The sequence below is a fragment of the Epinephelus moara genome, chromosome 14 (genome assembly GCF_006386435.1).
Source record: "Epinephelus moara isolate mb chromosome 14, YSFRI_EMoa_1.0, whole genome shotgun sequence".
NCBI lineage: Eukaryota > Metazoa > Chordata > Actinopteri > Perciformes > Serranidae > Epinephelus > Epinephelus moara.
Genome location: NC_065519.1, coordinates 33,852,800 through 33,871,792, shown reverse-complemented (window position 1 = coordinate 33,871,792; position 18,993 = coordinate 33,852,800). Strand labels below are relative to the sequence as shown.

General features: G+C 41.2%; 2 protein-coding genes across 4 annotated transcripts in view; one reads left to right on the top strand and one right to left on the bottom strand.

Moving 5' to 3' along the window:
* The first annotated feature begins 998 nt into the window (after positions 1-998).
* On the top strand, positions 999-4,388 carry adi1 (acireductone dioxygenase 1). The gene is made up of 4 exons (XM_050061474.1): positions 999-1,199; positions 1,761-1,880; positions 2,229-2,408; positions 3,440-4,388. Exons 1-4 carry the CDS (start codon positions 1,077-1,079, stop codon positions 3,677-3,679), a joined length of 663 nt encoding a protein of 220 aa, XP_049917431.1. The 5' UTR covers positions 999-1,076; the 3' UTR covers positions 3,680-4,388.
* A 38-nt stretch (positions 4,389-4,426) lies between these two features.
* trappc12 (trafficking protein particle complex subunit 12) overlaps positions 4,427-18,993 on the bottom strand; it is a 53,852-nt gene continuing 39,285 nt past the window's right edge. For 2 of the 3 annotated variants that reach the window (XM_050061473.1, XM_050061472.1), the window contains exons 7-12: positions 18,759-18,831; positions 17,468-17,541; positions 14,557-14,655; positions 10,808-10,911; positions 9,714-9,801; positions 5,810-7,464 (exon numbers count right to left, since the gene is read on the bottom strand). In XM_050061473.1, the coding sequence (XP_049917430.1) occupies positions 7,222-7,464; positions 9,714-9,801; positions 10,808-10,911; positions 14,557-14,655; positions 17,468-17,541; positions 18,759-18,831 (681 nt within the window). In that variant the 3' untranslated portion in view covers positions 5,810-7,221. Of the gene's footprint in view, positions 5,461-5,809; positions 7,465-9,713; positions 9,802-10,807; positions 10,912-14,556; positions 14,656-17,467; positions 17,542-18,758; positions 18,832-18,993 lie in introns of those variants that run through there. The other variant, XR_007570989.1, reaches the window with a different exon arrangement.

Here is an 18,993-nt window from a genome sequence, read left to right as displayed (position 1 = left end):
TCCCTACAGCCAGTTCCCTTTTGAATTCAGGGCAGGGTAGGAGGAGTCTTACCTGATTGGTTGATATTCATGGGGCTTCTTATCGGCAGGCTGATTTTTGCTTTTGTCTCCATGTGGTGTTATTGATGTTGGCAGAAATTGATAATTACGCACTGTTTGCACTTTACCTATCTTGTATGGGCTATTTGAGTCGCTGCTACTGATGTTGTTTCAGCACACTATATTATCCCCCCCTCTTAGACTTTTAATTGTATGTCTTGTACATTTTTTATGTCTTTTTTACTTGCTGCAACACTAATTGCCCTACGGGGACACAAATAAAGCTGAATCTGAATCTGAATCTGACTAAGTCATGGTATGGTATGCTGTACATAATCACGGAAATTGTCAGTGTCTCATTCTGTCTGTCTCACGTTTTTCTACTCACTGACGTGGTCAATCTATGTGAATCTGTACATAGGCATTGAGGATTGGCATAGGTAGAGGGTGACAAAGCTACCAATGGGTATGGACTAGTTCCTTTAAATAGAGGGTTCTTTCCCCACTGGACCTCCAGATAAACGTGGATACACCCCAATGTCCCCTCCTTTATACACATGACCTGGATTTGCCTCTTGGCAAAGATAAGTGAGGACAGCAAACGTCAAAAGGGTTGAAAACAGACAATTCATTTTTATATCTGATAAATATAATTCATGTTTGTTAGGTCACTGCCCCCTGGCCTCTTGTCATTTTGCAAATTTAGTATCCCTAGTCTGGGTAAATACAAGCAACCCACACTTCCGGTCGTAGCCTTCAAAGTAAAAGTACCAAATTAGATGGCTGTGTGTTTTTCTAATATGTCTATGCCTATATTATAAATACAGTTATCATTTTCAAAATTGGTATGAATATACAGCCTGTTCGCAGACCCCCTCGCTGCCCACACCACTGGTTTGGTCTGGTGAGAGCACCGTACGTCCCCATTGTTTACAGGAAGTGAGGCTGCAGTCACGTGACGTGTAACGCCGACAGTAGTTTCTGTCCGATTTCACTTCAGAGTCCAGCTGTGAAAACGTGCAGCGGTTATCTCCAGCATGGGGTTAGAAGCCTGGTACATGGACAGCTCTGATGAAGACCAGAGAAAGCCGCACAGACTGAACCCAAATCAGCCCGTGTCCCTGGAGGAGTTAAAGAAGCTGGGGGTGTTTCACTGGAAGGTAAAGTGACAGCCGCGTTAGCTGCTGCCGAAGTTTACACATGACAGTTAGCTGTCAATTAACTAAGGCTAATAGTAATTTGTACTCTGAGGAGCCAGCAAGAGTCAAAGCTCGAGTTTTATATGCACTTTATTAATTGATAATACGTCTGTAAACTCTGATTTGGGTTACGTAACTTCTTTGCTGTGACCCACAACTTAAAAATGATCCCACAACAAATATGCCGACATTTTTGTAGTTGAGGTGGGTGGAAAAAATACTACATATAATAAATAACCAATGGCCAACACACACACACACACACACACACACACACACACACACACACACACACACACACACACACACACACATGTATTTTAATTTTCTTTTCGGTTCCTGCAATGCATGTCATACCGCTAACTAGCATCACTTATGCTGTTACCATATGCTATCATGACACGAGATGCCCAAAGGAGCTAACTGCTGGCATTGGATTTGCTGTGTGAAATTATGAAATCACCAAATTGGTTTTACAGATGAGTTTGTGTGCTGATCAGAGCTGTTGTTCTGTTGTTGCAGCTGAATGCTGATATCTATGAAACAGATCCAGAGCTGGAGCAGATCCGTAAAGACCAAGGCTACTCCTATATGGACATTATCACCATTCACAAGGACACACTACCTAACTATGAGGAAAAGGTAACCAAAATCACTGTGCACGGGACAAGCTGTTCACTTTAAATTAGACAATGTCTTCTAATGAGGATGTTTCTCAGTCAGAGGCAGTCACATTGTCAGAGAAGACTCTTTAAGGTGTTAAAAGTGAACCAGAGTGAAGTGTCCCCACTGCATTAGAAGATGTAATGACCTGTGGGAGATGAGAATAATGCTCTGCAGTGGTTTATGACATTTATATGACCATCATTCTCAGTCAGTGGCGAGGACAATGACACATCAGGACAGCTAACACTTGAACTGGTTGTAAAGTTTTATAATTCAACAAAGAAACCACCATAACTCAAGCCTCTTTGTCTTTTTGTGTCTCAGCTGAAGACATTCTTTGCGGAGCACCTGCACTTGGATGACGAGATCCGCTACATCCTTGACGGCCGGGCCTACTTCGACGTCAGGGACAAGGACGAGCGGTGGATCCGAATTGCCATGAGCAAAGGGGACCTGATCACCTTGCCGGCCGGCATCTACCACCGCTTCACCCTGGACGAGACTGTACGTAGCATACATATGTAACTGTTGTTGGGAGGAAGCCACATCCTTTAAAAACATAATGTAGTTAACTGCTTTTTGATTATCTTGGGAGGTCAAGATGTTCAGCACTGACAGTGTAACAATGCACTTGAGAACAGTGGATTAGATGAGATGAGAATAAATGGCGCCTGAGGAGAAATTGGGTTGTTGATGCAGAAAAGAATATTTGAATAAGACTAGAGCAAATATTGAGAGCACAACCTGCCTGGTGTTTCCATACAGCAGAATACAAACACAAAGTGTGCAGTGTGCATTGTCAGCTAGTATTTATATTACCTAACAAATCATATCATTTACACAGTTGAAGAATGTGCTGATTAAATACTTCTACATTACTATGTCCTCAAAGTGTTGCAGCTGTGGGATGTGTCACTGCTGTCAGTGTTGTCATGACTGTTGCTATTAGCATGTAAGCTTTGTTTGTTTTTTGCACTTGCACAGTAAGTTTACTTTTGACATTGCAACCTAAAGTCTGTTTTGTTTTTCTTGAGGCTGTTGATCTAAAAACCTGAATTCTGGGTCACACTACCTGAAGGAGCACTAAACGATATTCAGAGCATTAATATGGCAGCAAACCGCTATTTGCTATGTAATGATATGGTGGAGAAATGGCTTCATGAGCAGCGAATGAAGTCACATGCATGGTCGTGCATGTAAGTCCATGTGTGTATATCCCACTGGCTAGCTAATTGCAGGCACCCGGCACCGTGTGGACATGGCGGTTACCACTGATATCAGGAGTCATTGCGGAAGCGTGGCGCCCACCCTCCAGTTCCCCCCAGTTAACACCTTTAGCTCTGTCAGCACTGTTTACATTGTTAGCACTGTTAGCATCTCAATGAGAGCTGCGTGCAGAGAACCTTGTTACCATAGATACGCTCTGAATATTAAGGCTGTTTTTATTGTGGTAAATGACCAAATAATTAACTCTTTTTAACACAGGGAGTATCTCGCCACATTTGGATTGATCTCAACACTGTTTGTCTCTACAGAACTACACTAAAGCCATGAGGCTGTTTGTGGGGGAGCCTGTGTGGAAAGCTTACAACCGGCCCGCCGATGACTTTGACATCCGCAAGAACTACATCGCGTCACTGCAGGGATCCTGGGAGAGAGAGCGGGAGAGAGAGAGAGAGAGAGAGAGAGAGAGAGAGAGAGAGAGAGAGAGAGAGAGAGAGAGAGAGAGAGAGAGAGAGAGAGAGAGAGGGGAGGGGGGGGGTGATTCCCTATGACCACTGCTTCCACTAGAACCAGGGCCTCTAATATGATTCTGTAGAGACAATGAAGTAGGTTTACAGTTAGAATGTTGAGACACACATTGTGGAGATCTCCTGTAGCACATCAGGCATTATGCACTAAGATGCCTTTTGGTGAACGAAATCTCAGAGGTGGAATTTCAGTAAGTACATTTACTCAAAGGTACAAGTCTTTTCATTTCATCCTAATTAACACTTCTAGATTTAATTTACCAGTTAGATTTAGATTCTACAGACTGACGTAACTGACCATATAAAGTATCTAAAATTAGCATCCTGTCAACAAAATATATCTCTAAATATATTATTTTAAAAGGGGCCATGCTGCACTTTGTACTTTGACTTTTGATTCCTAAGCATAATTAATATGTATGTTAACTTAAGTAAAAGTTTGATTGCAGGATGGAGCATCACTTACACAGGGTCTGAATACTGTTACACCACAGGACAATCTGTAGTGCCTTATTCTCTTAAATCAGCTGTATTTGATCTTAGGTGCTCTCAGACTTATCCTCAACAACATGCTGAAATATGCAACTAATACACGCTATTTTCTAATTTCATACTCAGATCTCTCTGAATCAAGTTAGAGATGTTAGCGGTCTGTGCTAATGGGGTTGAGTGTTTCTGACATATTCATACAAATTGTCTGTTGTATGGAAAATAAAGCTGCTTCTATTTTCAATCTGTGCTTTGGTTTTTATTATCTTTCCACTGAACCAGATGGGTTGATTTAAAATACAGTTTATTGAGGGTAAAACACATTTTAATATACATAAATATGATCAACACAATATATAAACAGTGATAATTAAAGATCCACCAGGACAAATCAATAAAAGATTTAACAAGACAATCATTTTTAATATAACCATTTAAACAGAAAAAACAGCTTCTCTGATATGTACAATTTTGGATTCCTTATACTGTTTAGTTTTGCCTAGTGAACAGGTTATGATGCAATCTGAAGGGCTTATCTATTTTCACTGCATGAGTTAATAAACCTGGCAGCTGAAATGGAGTGGTCCTTGACTTTTAATCCAGTATTACAGGTGTCTGCTGAGGAAGAGGCTGTGGAACTCGGTGGTAGTTTATTAGTCTTTAAGCACACTGAAGCTCAGGATAATGCCCGTGTCAAGACTCGCATTATGAGCCTGCAACTCCCTTAACACTGCCACCAGTCTGTAGTGCAATGTACATCTATGCTCTGAAGTCTGTTCCAATCTCACAATGCTTGTTGTATGAGTTGAATATCTTTGATAAAACATTTAGAGGAACAGTTAAACTTTTTGGGAAATACTTTTGCTTTCTTACAGAGCTTCAGTTGAGAAGATTGATACCACTCTCGTGTCTGTACGTTGAATATGAAGCTACAGCTAGCAGCCGATTAGCTTAGCTTAGCATAAAGACTGGAAGCAGGGGAAACAGTTAGCCTGGCTCTCCAAAGGTTAAAAAAATCTGCCTAACATGTTAATATGTGAGCTTTGGACATGTTGGTAGGTGGATTTTGTTACCTTTAAACAGAACCAGGCTAGCTGTTACCCGTTTACAGTCTTGAGCTAAGCTAGCTGTCTCCTGCCTATAGCTTCATATTTAGCATAATATCTGCACACTAGGAGCTGGCTAGGAGCTGGTTAGCTTTAGTTAGCACAAAAGCTGGAAGCAGGGGGAAATGGCTAGCCTGTAAAGGTGAAAAAAAATCTGCCTAACATGTTAATGTGTGAGCTTTAGAGGTGCTGGTTGGCCAATTTTGTTACCTTTGGACAGAACCAGGCTAGCTGTTAACCGTTTACAGTCTTTGAGCTAAGCTGGCTGCCTGTAGCTTCATATTTAGCATAATAGCTGCACACTAAATACTGGTTGGAGCTAGGAGCTGGTTAGCTTTAGTTAGCACAAAAACTGGAAGCAGGGGGGAAATGGCTAGCGTGTAAAGGTAAAAAAACAATCTGCCAAACATGTTAATTTGTGAGCTCTAGACGTGTTGGTTAGCCAATTTTGTTACCCTTGGACAGAACAGGGCTAGCTGTTGCCCTATAGTCTTCAAGTTAAGTTAAGTGTCTCCTGCCTGTAGCTTCATATTAAGCTCAATTTCTACATTCTACATATGAAGTTAGAGCTAGCAGCTGGTTAGCTTAAGTTAGCACAAAAACTGGAAGCAAGGGGAAATGGCTAGGGTGTAAAGGTAAAAAAAAAAAATCTGCCAAACATGTTAATTTGTGAGCTTTAGACGTGTTGGTCAGCCAATTTTTTTTTACCTTTGGACAGAACCAGGATAGCTGTTACCTGTTTACAGTCTTTGAGCTGAGCTAGCAGTCTCCTGCCTGTAGCTTCATATTTAGCATAATATCTGCACACTAAATACTGGTTGGAGCTAGGAGCTGGTTAGCTTTAGTTAGCACAACAACTGGAAGCAGGGGGAAATGGCTAGCCTGTAAAGGTAAAAAAAAAAAAAAAAAAAATCCGCCAAACATGTTAATTTGTGAGCTCTAGACATGTTGGTTGGCCAATTTTGTTACCTTTGGACAGAACCAGGCTAGCTGTTACCCTATTTACAGTCTTCAAGCTAAGTTAAATGTCTCTTGCCTGTAGCTTCATATTAAGTTTAATTTCTACATGCTAAATATGAAGTTAGAGCTAGCAGCTGGTTAGCTTAAGTTAGCACAAAGTGTTTTCAGAGGGATTATGTGCTGGACTGCTTAGCAGGACAATCTTGAGGGATCATTGCAAGATGAGCTTGTCTGTTTGTAGTAAGTAAGTCAGTAAGTAAGAAGTTAATCAGTGAAGAAACACACAATATTGCTGTCCCTGACACATTTCGAAAACTCCCTACAACCAGGTAAAAAGCTGGTGAAGCTTGTTAAACAACCTGTTGCAACAGAACAGTTCCTTACAGGTCCTCTGATTCTAATGCAAGAAGAGTAAACTAAAGCAAACAGCAACCTCCCTACAAAATGTGTATCCTTCCAGTTGATCAGATTTTGAAGACCCTTCTGTATCACAATCACATTATCAGAATTTTCCCTAAAGCCTGATATTTACGGCACAAACAGAGTGGTATCGATGTTCTCATCTAACTTACAGCATGAAAGCAAATATGCAAAACTTCCCAAAATGTCAAACTACTCCTTTAATCTGTAAAGTAAAATGAACATTCTGCGCACAACTTGTGTGAGCTGGCCACCGTTTCTGTTCCTGTAAGTAAATGCATGAGTCATTACTGGGTCACCCTCTACAAGGATAGGAGTGCCGTGCCCCCCTGCAGGCTGATGTGAAAAGAAATGCATGCCTGGGCTTCCCAGATCCATTTTAGAAGTATAAAACCAGTTCTGAAAGATCTTATATCAACCTGATTCTGGGAAACCGAAACAAGCACTAAACATTTACTTCTCTGTCACCTCACTTTCACTGGAGTTAGAGCTTTCTACTCCTCTAGGATTCTACTCTTGGGCTTTTATTCCCTGTCGCACTGGATGAGAATGCAATAGTGTTTGTCCCCTCCCAGTTCTTATTCTTGCCTCTTAGACCAGTTTGAGGCACTGTGTGTTGAAGCTGTCCCCCTCCCGACAGGCCACGGCCTCCAGCAGAGCCTGCTTCTTCTGGGTGCTGCGAGATGACTCCAGCTCGTACATAGTGGTCAGGTTGAAGAGGACGCTCTCATGGAGGTAGAGCGCAGGGTCCTGCTGCACCAAGCCCTCCAGCTGGCCCAGGGACTCCTTCAGACGGCCGAGATAGAGCAGGCAAACTGCTGCGTTGTTGTTGGCCTGAGAATGTACAGAGGGGGGAGAACATGGGTGAGTTTGGATGTTAACTTATCGTCAACTGCATTATTATGTTTGGTATGAGGTTTCTGACAAGCTTTTAAAGTTTTATCTTAATTTTAATTGAGTTTCACAAATCAAATGATATTGAGTACAATGTACTGGTATGACCAACAGTACAGTAAAGTTTAAAACCTTCCACTATTTGCACAGAAGAGCTGGGTAGATGGATAAACTGTCAAAGAATAGTTCCAACATGCATCACCTCATAAAACTACCAGTTGGCATTTATACACGTCTGTTTGTGTGCTTATTAAACATCATTAAACGTGACACAACATGTAAGTTAAGAGCTTTAGAGGTGCTGGTAGGCATAATGTTTCTCTTTGGAGAAAGCCAGCTAACTGTTTCCCCCTGCTTTCATTCCTTATGCTAAATTAAGCTAAGCATGTCCTGACCCCAGGGGCCAGATAAAACTCTGTAGATTCATGAATAAAACTGTGTATGTACAACAAAAACAGAAAAATGCATACAAATTCTTTTGGTCAGATTTAGAAAGCTGCAGGTACGCCTGATTCTGTTTTATAAATCTCAATCATTGTAGGCACACATTTAATTTCTACTTCTACAAGCTTGCTATAAACAAATGTGGAAAAAAAACGCCTTTAAAAATCAAGTTTTTCAAGCATATTGATACTTGTGCCCTCTCCATTACTCATCAGACCTGCCATTTAGAAAAACAGCGAGGAAGACGTGCAATTTCACAGATTGTGTTACATCGCAGAGACTCTCCAACAGCATCAGAACAGCTGTCATTACACGGCTGTGGCTATTTATAGTGCCCATACCACTAGTTCATTGCAAGTATCTGCAATCCATCATCGCAGTGATATCTCAATCATCACTAAATGTGCTCATATTGAAACCAACTTTACAAAGTGCTTCACAATTCAAGATAAAATGAAGAGATCATTTACAGGGAAATAATGGCTTAAAAAAAAAAGATAAATAAATTCTATAAATGTACTTTTGATGGAAATTTTATAGAACACTGTGTAGACTGCAAAAATAGTAACACGCAACCAAAACAAAAAAGAAAACTGTGTACACTTGGTCTAAAGTATGTGTGAGATGTGAATATTCCTCTTTTATAAAAAACAGTTAATGTGTGAGAAAAGGCACATTTATGCATCTGGCCCTGCTCTGTGCGACCAAAATGGACCAAAATTAATATCGGTGTTTCCATCCACTCTCTAACGCCTAATTTATGGTAGGGCCCTCGACACTTATAAGTGTTGTTCGACAGAAATGAAGAATTTTCAGCAGAGAAAGGTGTCGAGCCACACTTTTCCTTCATTTCACTCACCTGGACAAATTTGTCATGTTACAGATAACTTCAACTTCTATTGCGCAATGTGATTGGAAGTATTACTATTGTTGCCATGGAAATAGCAGTTCAAAATCAACAACTGTCAGCAGCAGCTCCTGCACAACTGAGAGCACAGCGGCCAGCCAAACTGCCTTCACCAGGCCGACTGACACCAAACATTTACTGAACCAAACTAGTCTTCATGTCAGCTCCAGAAGAAATCAACCGTGTTTGTATTTATTGATTCATTGATTTTTTTTCCCAGACCAACGCAGTGAGTGAGGGGAATTTGCCGCTCACAGACAGACTGGGAACTGATCAGTCAATTTAGATGCGTTCAATAAGTTAGTAATACATATACTGCGGGATAGATTTTAAACAGCTGTCTGTGCAGATTACGCTTCACTGAATGCGACAGAAAAAGGCTTGGACCATAAAATACAAGCAGAGGGTCTCTGGTTACCACGGAGATGACAAACATCTCGCCAAAGCGGAAATTGAAAACGTCACTCTGCTCTTTACTTCCTGTCGAGCGACACTCTTCAAAAGCGTTGAGCGCTGAACCATAAATCATGCTTAAGAAAGCAAATAAGCATATTTTCAAATTTCTTCAAGTGTTCCTTTAAGGAGCTGCAGTGAAACTTTAACATGTTTGGATAATGTGTTAACCCTGTCTCCTATTAATCTTAGAATGGATCTGCATGTGGATCATTAAATAAATGCAACACCATCATAAATACATTTATATTTTATAACGAGTTGACACAATGCATGGCATTAGCCTTAATTTAAATCGTCTTACTTTACTTTGACTTAATGTGATGCATAATAGCTGTTGTAGAGTAAAAGACGCGATTATTACAGTGGATGTGGTCGCACTTACAACAGGGTTTTTCGGGTCAATTTTCAAGACTTCAGTGAAGGATGCATGAGCTTCAGCGTAGTTGTTCTGACTGAGGTAGACGAAGGCCCTGGAAAACAACACAAACACACACAATCATCACATCTACAAACACATTACATCTACAACTGCTAACTGTATCACCATGCAGAACGTAGTGTGTATCTACTGCTAGCTCACCTAGTGCCACCTTTTTTTTTTCTTTTTTTTTTGCGATTTGAGCACCACAACCCAAGTGCCTTCTAGTTCCAATCTAGATTGATAAATTGCACTACAAGTAAGAAGGAAAATATGTATTTTGGATTTTGGGGGGAACTGTCCCTTTAATATCAGTACACCAGCATCATAACTGCTTGCATTTCACAGGTAACTTTGACCTAACTGTTGTGGGTTGCACACACACAATCTCACAGTCTCTTTACAAATTACAACTACAATGAGAGCTAAGTGTGTCACTATGATTTCATACATTCTTGATTAAAGCAACAGATGATAAGTGATCAATTTCCATCATCTGTGGCATTCAGGAAAAACACACCACTGGGATTTCCGTATTTATATGTCTTGATCAGTGTTGTGGCCCAGATTGGATTAAATAGGATGTTGCCTTGTACTTTAGGTGTGTGGAGTCTAGAGAATGTCACAGATTTCTTACAGGCTTTTTTTTTTTAATTTTAGAGGATAAGATTGCCTAATTTTCCTGAATAACCAACTGCTGTTTGCTCAGATTCTGTATTGTTCATATTTGTCCTGTTGTATACTTCTACAGTAGTTACTTTCAAATAAAACTTAAAAGAGCAACAAACACGACTGCATGACAATATAATCACCTGCCTTTGTGCAGTGAGCGTCAATACACACAGTGTGCTTGAGATTGTTTTCCTCATACTCTACATCTCCTCAGGCCACAGCTACACAGGTGCGACCTCGTATGCTTAATCACACGCCAGAAGGAAGCACAGACCTGCAAAACGCTCTGAAGGAAGCTCCGCTACCGTGGAGCGAAAATTATCACGAGCAACATAAAGCACACCAACATGCTGTACGGAGGTGCCAAATGCACGGCACATGGGTACCTGTTCATCAGCACGCATGTGGTGTGACTGGGCTGGCTCCCTTTCATCTGGCAGACTTCCTCCACATCCTGGAAGTACCTCTCTGCAGTTTTAACGTCTCCGATCTGGCAAAGAACAAAGCACATTAACCGCTGGTCTGTGTGTGTATACTGTAAAATGGGGCAAGCACAAATATATTAGCTTAGATTTCATGATCCCCCAGGGAGAACTGACTTATTGCATCAGCACAGAATACATTCAGGAACATTACAAGGGGGAATAATAATGACAAAACAAATATGTCTCTGATGATAGTACAACACAATGGAGTGGCAAAGTGGGAGGAGTTATTTTGAGCATCCAGGTTTCTAAAGGTAAAAGTCCTTTTTATTTTCTGCATAGACAATACTAAGTGACAGGCAGCTGGGGCACTTTCACATTTTGTTAGAGGTGTGTGTGTAGGCCCAGTGTTATTGTCATTCTTACATGTCTTATTCAAGGTTGACTCCATCTACGTTCTTCTAAGGGTTTTTCAAATGGAAATGCCCACTCAGCCATTACCAAAAAGCAGTGGCATAGGTTAGAGTGCTGATAATTATAATAATAACTGAAGGGACCACTTAAAAAAAATCAATATCAGTTAAAGTGTACGCTATATTTAGAATATTTTCACTGCTTTCCCTTGTTGTCAGACTGCCCCTTCTGACAAGGAACTGAAACAGTTGCATTACTCTCTTCAAAGCCACCAGCCTCCTTTGACAACATCAGTAATTTTACCTCACAGAACATGGGAGCTGCTGGCCTACTGCTGCCTTGATCTGTTAGTTTGTGTTATTGTGTGACTTTCAGATCCAAACTAACGTGTCATCCACTGCAGTGCCTTGCTTAGCTTCAGTGCTGCTTAGGAGGTTAGAGGAATCTTGCTAATTTGGAAGATCAGTAACACAATATTTAAAAGACGGCTGGGCTCCTTCACGAAGAGGCACATTAGGTGAGCTAGGTGCTTTATATGCAGCAACGTCATCGCGTAGAAACCTTAAACAAGCGTTTTTCACCCTGTTTCCAATGTTCATTCCAAGGGTCGGCGACCTTTACTATTAAAAGAGTAATTTTTGGTAATAAAAAAAAAATGGCTCTAAGTGAGGATTCATTAATTTGTTTTACCACAAGGTGGCTCCTCTACAGAGTGTTATTTGTGATTATTTGGTACTTTAACTTTGCTATGTTGGTGGTAAAAGCAAACGAATCTGTCCAAGCACTATTAAATTCTCAATTTTCCTCTGAAACATTTCCTTTAGTCACGTTAGGCCTACAATTACGATAAATGATTATTAAAATGCTAAAATTAACTGTTATTCTTTTCCAAATAATGTTTTTGTAAAAGCCACAGGGAGCCACTGTAGAGGGGCTACAAAACCACATGCAGCTTTGGAGCCGCAGGTTGCCTACCCTTGGTTTATGCTAAGCTAGGCTAATAGACTCAGCTATGTTCTTAACACATAGAGATGGTAGCAATATTGATCTTCTCATCTCACTCTTGGAAAAAAGCGAACATGTGTATTGTATAATATGGACTATATTATCTGTCCATAGAGTCTTTTATGATGACGATCTCACAATATACTGTATACATATTCATGCAGATATTTCTCAACTGTCAGAGATTTGTTTCTTCCATAGTATCTGTCTCTTTAAAATGTGCGGTGGTATGTACCGTTGTAGGGAATGTTGCATAACATTGAGCCTGACTGTTTTCTAGCAATACTGATCTTTTATTTATTTATTTATTTTTTTTAGCAATTTGATGGAGTACCTTAACATGTCAGGTATCTGATTTGCTGGATTAGCCAAAAACAGAAACTGTCTGGTTACTGGGGGGTTGGGGAGGCTGCAACTGTGCCTTGGTAATTAGTGTCTCACAATCTATCCATGGTGTGTATACAGTGCTGCTCAAAAGTTTGTCAGCCCTTCAGATTTTTCTGTATCTTTGCATAAATGTGATCTCAAATGTGATCAGATCAAGTCCTAAAAAACACTAAACTTTTTCTAACTGTTCTACACACCGGCTCAGACGAATTTTGCCCCATTCCTCCTTTCAAAGCTACTTCAAATCAGCAATTCTGGTGACTTTGTTGGCTTCCTTGCATGAATGGCTCTCTTCAGGGCTTTCCATAACATTTATATTTGATAAAGGTCTGGACTTTGACTCGGCCATTCCCTAACGTTACATTTTTTTCAGCTTGAACCAGTCTCTCGTAGACTGACTTGTGTGTTTGGGGTCATTGTCTTGCTGCATGACCCACCCTTTGCTGAGCTCCAGTTTATGAATGGTTACCCTGACTCTGTCCTGCAGAGTTTGCTGGTACAATCCAGCATCTAGTTCCGTCAATGATTGCAAGCTACTCTGGTCTTGAGCCAGTAAAGCAGCCCCAGACCAGGGGCGGCTTAAAGACCTTTTAATGCTACTTTCTGCATAAAATACACAGAGCCTAATGTGCACTGCCTTGTATCAGTTTTAGCCATGCTGTGAAATTTTGTTAAATGGCAGATTGTCATTGAATTTGCACTTCCCATGTCGTCCAGGGTACAGTGGCAGCAAGCTAGCTAACTAGCAGACAGTGGATCCTCTGCTCTGAGGAACTCGGCGGAACAAAATGAATGTTGTTGGTTTGGCTATCCTGATCTGTGTGACATTAATGTGAGAGGCATTTGGTAAATTACTGAAAAAATAGATATTACCAATTATTTTGAGATTTTACAATGCAACAGTAGAAAAAAATGATTCATTAAATCATGTCTGAGCATTTTTAAGACTTGTGAAAAATTCAATTAAGGCATAATAATGATAATTATTTTTAGATGAATGAATTTAATGTTTGTTAAAACTTTTACAGGATTTACAAAAACCCTGCCAAACCATGGTACTGCCATCACAGTCAGGATGAGGTTGTTAAATGCTGAAATGCAATGGCAAAATTTTTTGCCAACCACAATGCTTCTCATTTAACCCAAAAAGGTCTATTTTGGACTCATCTATTCACATTAAATTCTTCCAATAGCCTTCTGGTTCATCCGTGTAGCCATTAGGGAACTTTAGACAGGCTGTAATGTGAAGAGTAGTTGCTTCCTCCATGCTATCCCTGCCATACAAACCAACATTGCTCAGTCAGTGTTTGTCTGATGGTGGCTAATAAACAGTGACATTAGCCAATGCAAGAGAGGCTAGCAGATCCTTAGATGTTACCCTGGGGTTCTCTGTGACCTAATAGAGTACTACACGCTTTCCCCTTGGAGTGACTATTAATGTACGACCACTCCTGAGCAGAGTAACAGTGGTGTTGCATCTCTTCCATTTGTATGCTTTCTGCCATTTCTTTAGAAATGGTTTTGTAACCTTTATCGGCCTGTTGACCATCAACAACTCTTTGTCTGAGCTCTGTGGAAATCTCCTTCGATTGAGTTGTGGCACAATTCCACAAACCTGTGTGGCGAAGGCCACACTTTGACAGTAAATATCCACATGATGACTGTCACCCATTGACTGAAACACCTGACTCCAATAACGCCTATAAATGTACTGAGGTGCACATACTTTTTCCAATCATCATTTTGCTAAATGAATAAATTAATAAGTATAATTTTCTATTATTTGTTTAACTGGGTCCTTTTATCTAGTTTTCACATTTGAGGTCAATGCAGAAATACAGAACACTCTAGAGGGTTCACAGACTTTGTCGTGGCGCTGTATGTGTCTGTGTCAATGTGCAGACCTGCAAGAAGATGCGTCCTATACCACTGAGCAGCTGCACTCTCTGCTGGGGTTCATACTGGATGATGGAGTGATAGGTCTCCACAGCCAGAACATAGTCCTAAGAGAGAGAGAGAGAGAGAGAGAGAGAGAGAGAGAGAGAGAGAAATAGAGAGAGATTAATGAGAGAAAAGGAACAGAAAAATATGAAAGTGAAGAACAGAGGGCAACAGAAGTAAAGACAGAATGTTAGGAATGAGTAAGGTAAAACAAGGTAAACAGTGGGAGGCAGAGACAGGTAGAGGGCAAGCGAGGTAAAGAAGAGCAGAGTTGAGGCGTGGTGAGAGGGAGGGCATTAATCAAACATATGGAGTATTAGCAGGGTGATGTGACCCTCCTCCCACCTCCACACTGCACTGCTACACATCGCTCACATGGTGACTGGACTGCTGAGCCGGGCGACGGAGAGAGGTCAGTGAGGTGTGTGTGTGTGTAGAAAGAGCATGTGTGTTTACTGGGTTGGGACAAGGTACAGACAGTGAGTACAGTACAGGTGTATGTGCATTACGGTACTTTTGTTTTTTAATATTTTTTTTAACATCCGATCTGCCTCGGTTTTCACTTTCCAAAACTTTTATCAAAACTAGACTTAAAGTCTCATACAGCATACAAAACAAAAAATTATTGATCCTTCTACTGTGTTTCCAAAACCTGATATATCTTATTCCTCTGTGCCACAGAGCCCATTGTTGTCCCAAAACTATTAAAAACACATCAATGAGCCACACTGTTGCACTAGGTGACATGTTCCTTTATTACCATGCACACACACACACACACACACACACACACACACACACGGAAATTACTGAGTCTCTTTTTGACAAATGAAATTATATATTTGTGTCCTGTTTTTAAATTTCTCAGTAGGAACCAGTGGGCTTGGGGCTGAGGGCCTCACACAGGGTAGAGAGATGAGAGATTGACTGACACATTGTTGATTTCTCTCTTTTATTAGATTTGTTGACAATTAAAAAAAAAAGTAAAAAACAAAAACAACAGCCTCGTACAAATATACACATAATATTATGGTTTGAGCATTTTCCAATGCATGAAATAATTTTCAGGTTTTTTGAGGTTTTTGTCTTTTTGAAAAAGGGACTGGCTTCCATTAATTGCCACTCTTGAAACTTGAGTTATGTTCCATCACACTGAACTAGTGGTTAAATGATGTGAGGCTTTGAATGGCCAATGCTGATATATAGAGAGCAGGGCAGTCAATGGTCTGTAAATAATGCCGATATCATGATGGTGTTACTGTTATCAATAATAACAACTGAGACATGAAATAGCTTAACTTAAATTAACATTTATGTAACACTGTTATTATCTGCATTGTCTCTGTTTGCTCACTGGGACACTACACCATAACATTCAGAAACATAATACTCAGTGTTTGGGCTACTGTAAAAAGCAAAGACACACCAAACTGATGTCAGACAACTAGTGGCAACGAAAGCCGACTGTTGTGTCTTCTCAAGTCGCCTGTGTCTCCGCCAAAAAAATGCCAACCACAGCGCAAAGACTTCAACCAACGGCCAACTAGCATGTGCGTTCTGTGCCTACGTGAGAGAAAATAAAGAAAATCTGCGGCTCCACAGCAGCAGATGCAGTCGTCTGTATTTGTCATTCAAAAAATGGAAATCATTAGTCTGTCTAATCTGATGTTGAAAGAATTGAGCATATTAATGGTGCGCCAGAGAACAAAAACACAAACAGTCATGAAACGTTTCTGCTAAAGAAAAATATCACCTCACGTAACAAGTTTGTCTTGACTTTAGCTGTTTGTTTACTTCCGTTTGTGCCAATCAGAGTGATTTCATTCACAGACAGGCTCCGCCGTCAGATTCAACATGCTGAATTGGCAAAAAAGAAAAAAAAGAAGAAAAAAAAGATGATGGGCAACGGTGCAACGAGGGCGACATATATCCACCGACAGCCAACACTGACTGACGGCTGACCCTCAGCTTGGTGTGTCAGGGCAACACAACGATTCCTAGTTTAACGAGCTTATGACCAATTATATGATCACGACTATGAAAACTTAATGAGTATTGTATACCATTACAGAAAGTCTACACGGCATTTCCTCACATAGATAATAAAACTGTGGACACAAACCAAGCATGTTTCAACAATCAGCCATTTAATTTCTATACCACACAGTAATAAATAGAAAGTAGTGGCTTCCTGAAATAACTAGAATAAGTGTTTAAGAGTTTTTCATTAAATAGGAACATAAAGTATTTAAGAATTGTAGTAAATGTGCTTCAACATGTTAAGGCACTGGTGCGGTTCTTAAAAGGTGAGAGTTCGTGTTTTTTTTTTTTTTTGTATGAATTAGTACGTGTGTTTTGATGTTTCATTATTGGCACTATTCCTTGTTTAGTGTGGTTTTATATGTGTACTGCTGCAGTGACATGAAATTTTCTCTTGGGGTAGATAGATAAATAATATCAAATAAGTAAGGCCAGTGAGTCAGTAAATCTATCCATCTGTCGATCGATCCATACTAAAACTGAAACTGAGCCAGAGCTATTGAAAAATACTGTAATCTAACTTCTGTCCAGTAGATGGCACTGTGGTTCTCTCTGAGTCTGATCAAATCTACACCCCTCTCTTTCTCCCTCTTTCTCTCATCCTCTCTCTTTCTCTCTCTTACTGACCAAGAATCCAATTAGTGGTCAGTCTGGGGGGATTTCACTGTGAATCCTCCACCAGCCTGGCATCAGAGATCTCTGAGTCTCACACACGGAAACGCTCCCGCAGACACACATCCGGGCAGAGGCATAGACACGCATACAGGGACACATTCACTCCAACGCACCGCGACACACAAACCTGAGCGGACAAACACACGCGCGCACACATACCTTCATCAGCAGTAGACAGTTGGCCATGGAGTACATGACCCGGCTGAGGCGAGACCTCCACAGCTTAAGTGACGCTGGAAAAAAAGGGGGAGAAGAAGATGACAGACAGATGGTTTATTTCTTAAAGGGTGACTTCCTATTTTCATTTCACCTGCGTTTTTTTTTTTTTGTGGGCGTCCCTGTAACAGCACCCTTTTCTCCCCCACTCTTCCATGCATTGCTCTTATCCCTCCATCCCTCTCATTAAAGCTCCCCTCCTCCCCCTCCACACCAGGGTTTATTTTAAGGTGAGGTGGTGAGGAAGACACTGCGGCACACTCCGCTTTCCTATCTTCCCTCAGACAGTGCGCCCTGTGGAAGAGTTAGTGTGCAGGCCTATTAGTATTCATCGCTGCACATGTGTGTGTCTGTGTGTGTGTGTTGGGGAGAAGAGCTAATCACTCAGTAGGGGTCTGATGTGTGAAGGCAAGGCCCTGCGTTATTGACTTGACTGTCGACTGTCTGCGTGGGTAGAGAGAGGAGAGACAGAGGGCACAGCTATTACACTGCTTTTAGAAGGGGGGAGAAACTGCCAGAACCGGCGCACCCTCACACATACATTCGTACACGCGTCACCCTTCCAATTTTCCCAATTATAAGCAAGTGTCTTGGTACATTTAGCTCAACTTCACCAAGTGGCTTGTTGTTGTTTATTGCATTGAATTAGCTGATTAAATGGCTTGTAGTCACTTTAAAAAAAAAACAACTGACAGCCTTTGGAGAAGTCACAGGGCTCCCAAACATAAGACTCAGAGAGCACTGCATTAAGATGTATTGCTGTGTTGAGAAAGTCTGACAGAAAAGAAGAGAGGGCCTATTTACATCAGGTCGCGTGGAGGCGTGTCTCCCTAAAACTGGTGAATTTCAGAAGAAGGGGCTGCCTATTTCCCCAGCACACTTGTGCAGATGTGAGTGGATTGGATAGGATTGATCTGTATTGATCTGCTTGGCGTGAAGGGCTGAAGAGACCATTTGATATTCAGCACGAGTACCCGAAGCAGCGAGGTGCTAAACACTTTTAGAGCACCGCATTGGTGTGTTTGTGTGGTTGAGAGTGTATGTGTGGCCGAGGTATGCTGCAGTCCTGCGCCAGGTGTGCCTCTGACTCAGTGCTTGTGTGTGTGTATTACCCACTGGGGCCCATGACCTCACTCTCCTCCCACAGTGTGATGCAGTCTGGGACTGGGGCCAGGTCTGTAGCCAAGTGTCTGTGTGCCTGAGCATGTGTGTGTGTGTGTGTGTGTGTGCTTACCTTGCCTGTTCTCTTGTGTTACGGTGAACATGCTGCCATCCTCAGCCAAGCCTTTCTCCAAGTTCTCCTGAATCTGTTAACAGGGGGGTGGGCGGGGGAAATGAAACTTCAGAGGGGAAGTTGCATCCCTGCCAGCGCTGAAGGCTTTTAATGTGTCTGTATTTGAATCTGCATATTCAATAACTCTAAAATCCAACCATATTTGGCTGTTGACACAGGTGGGTTTAAGGATTTG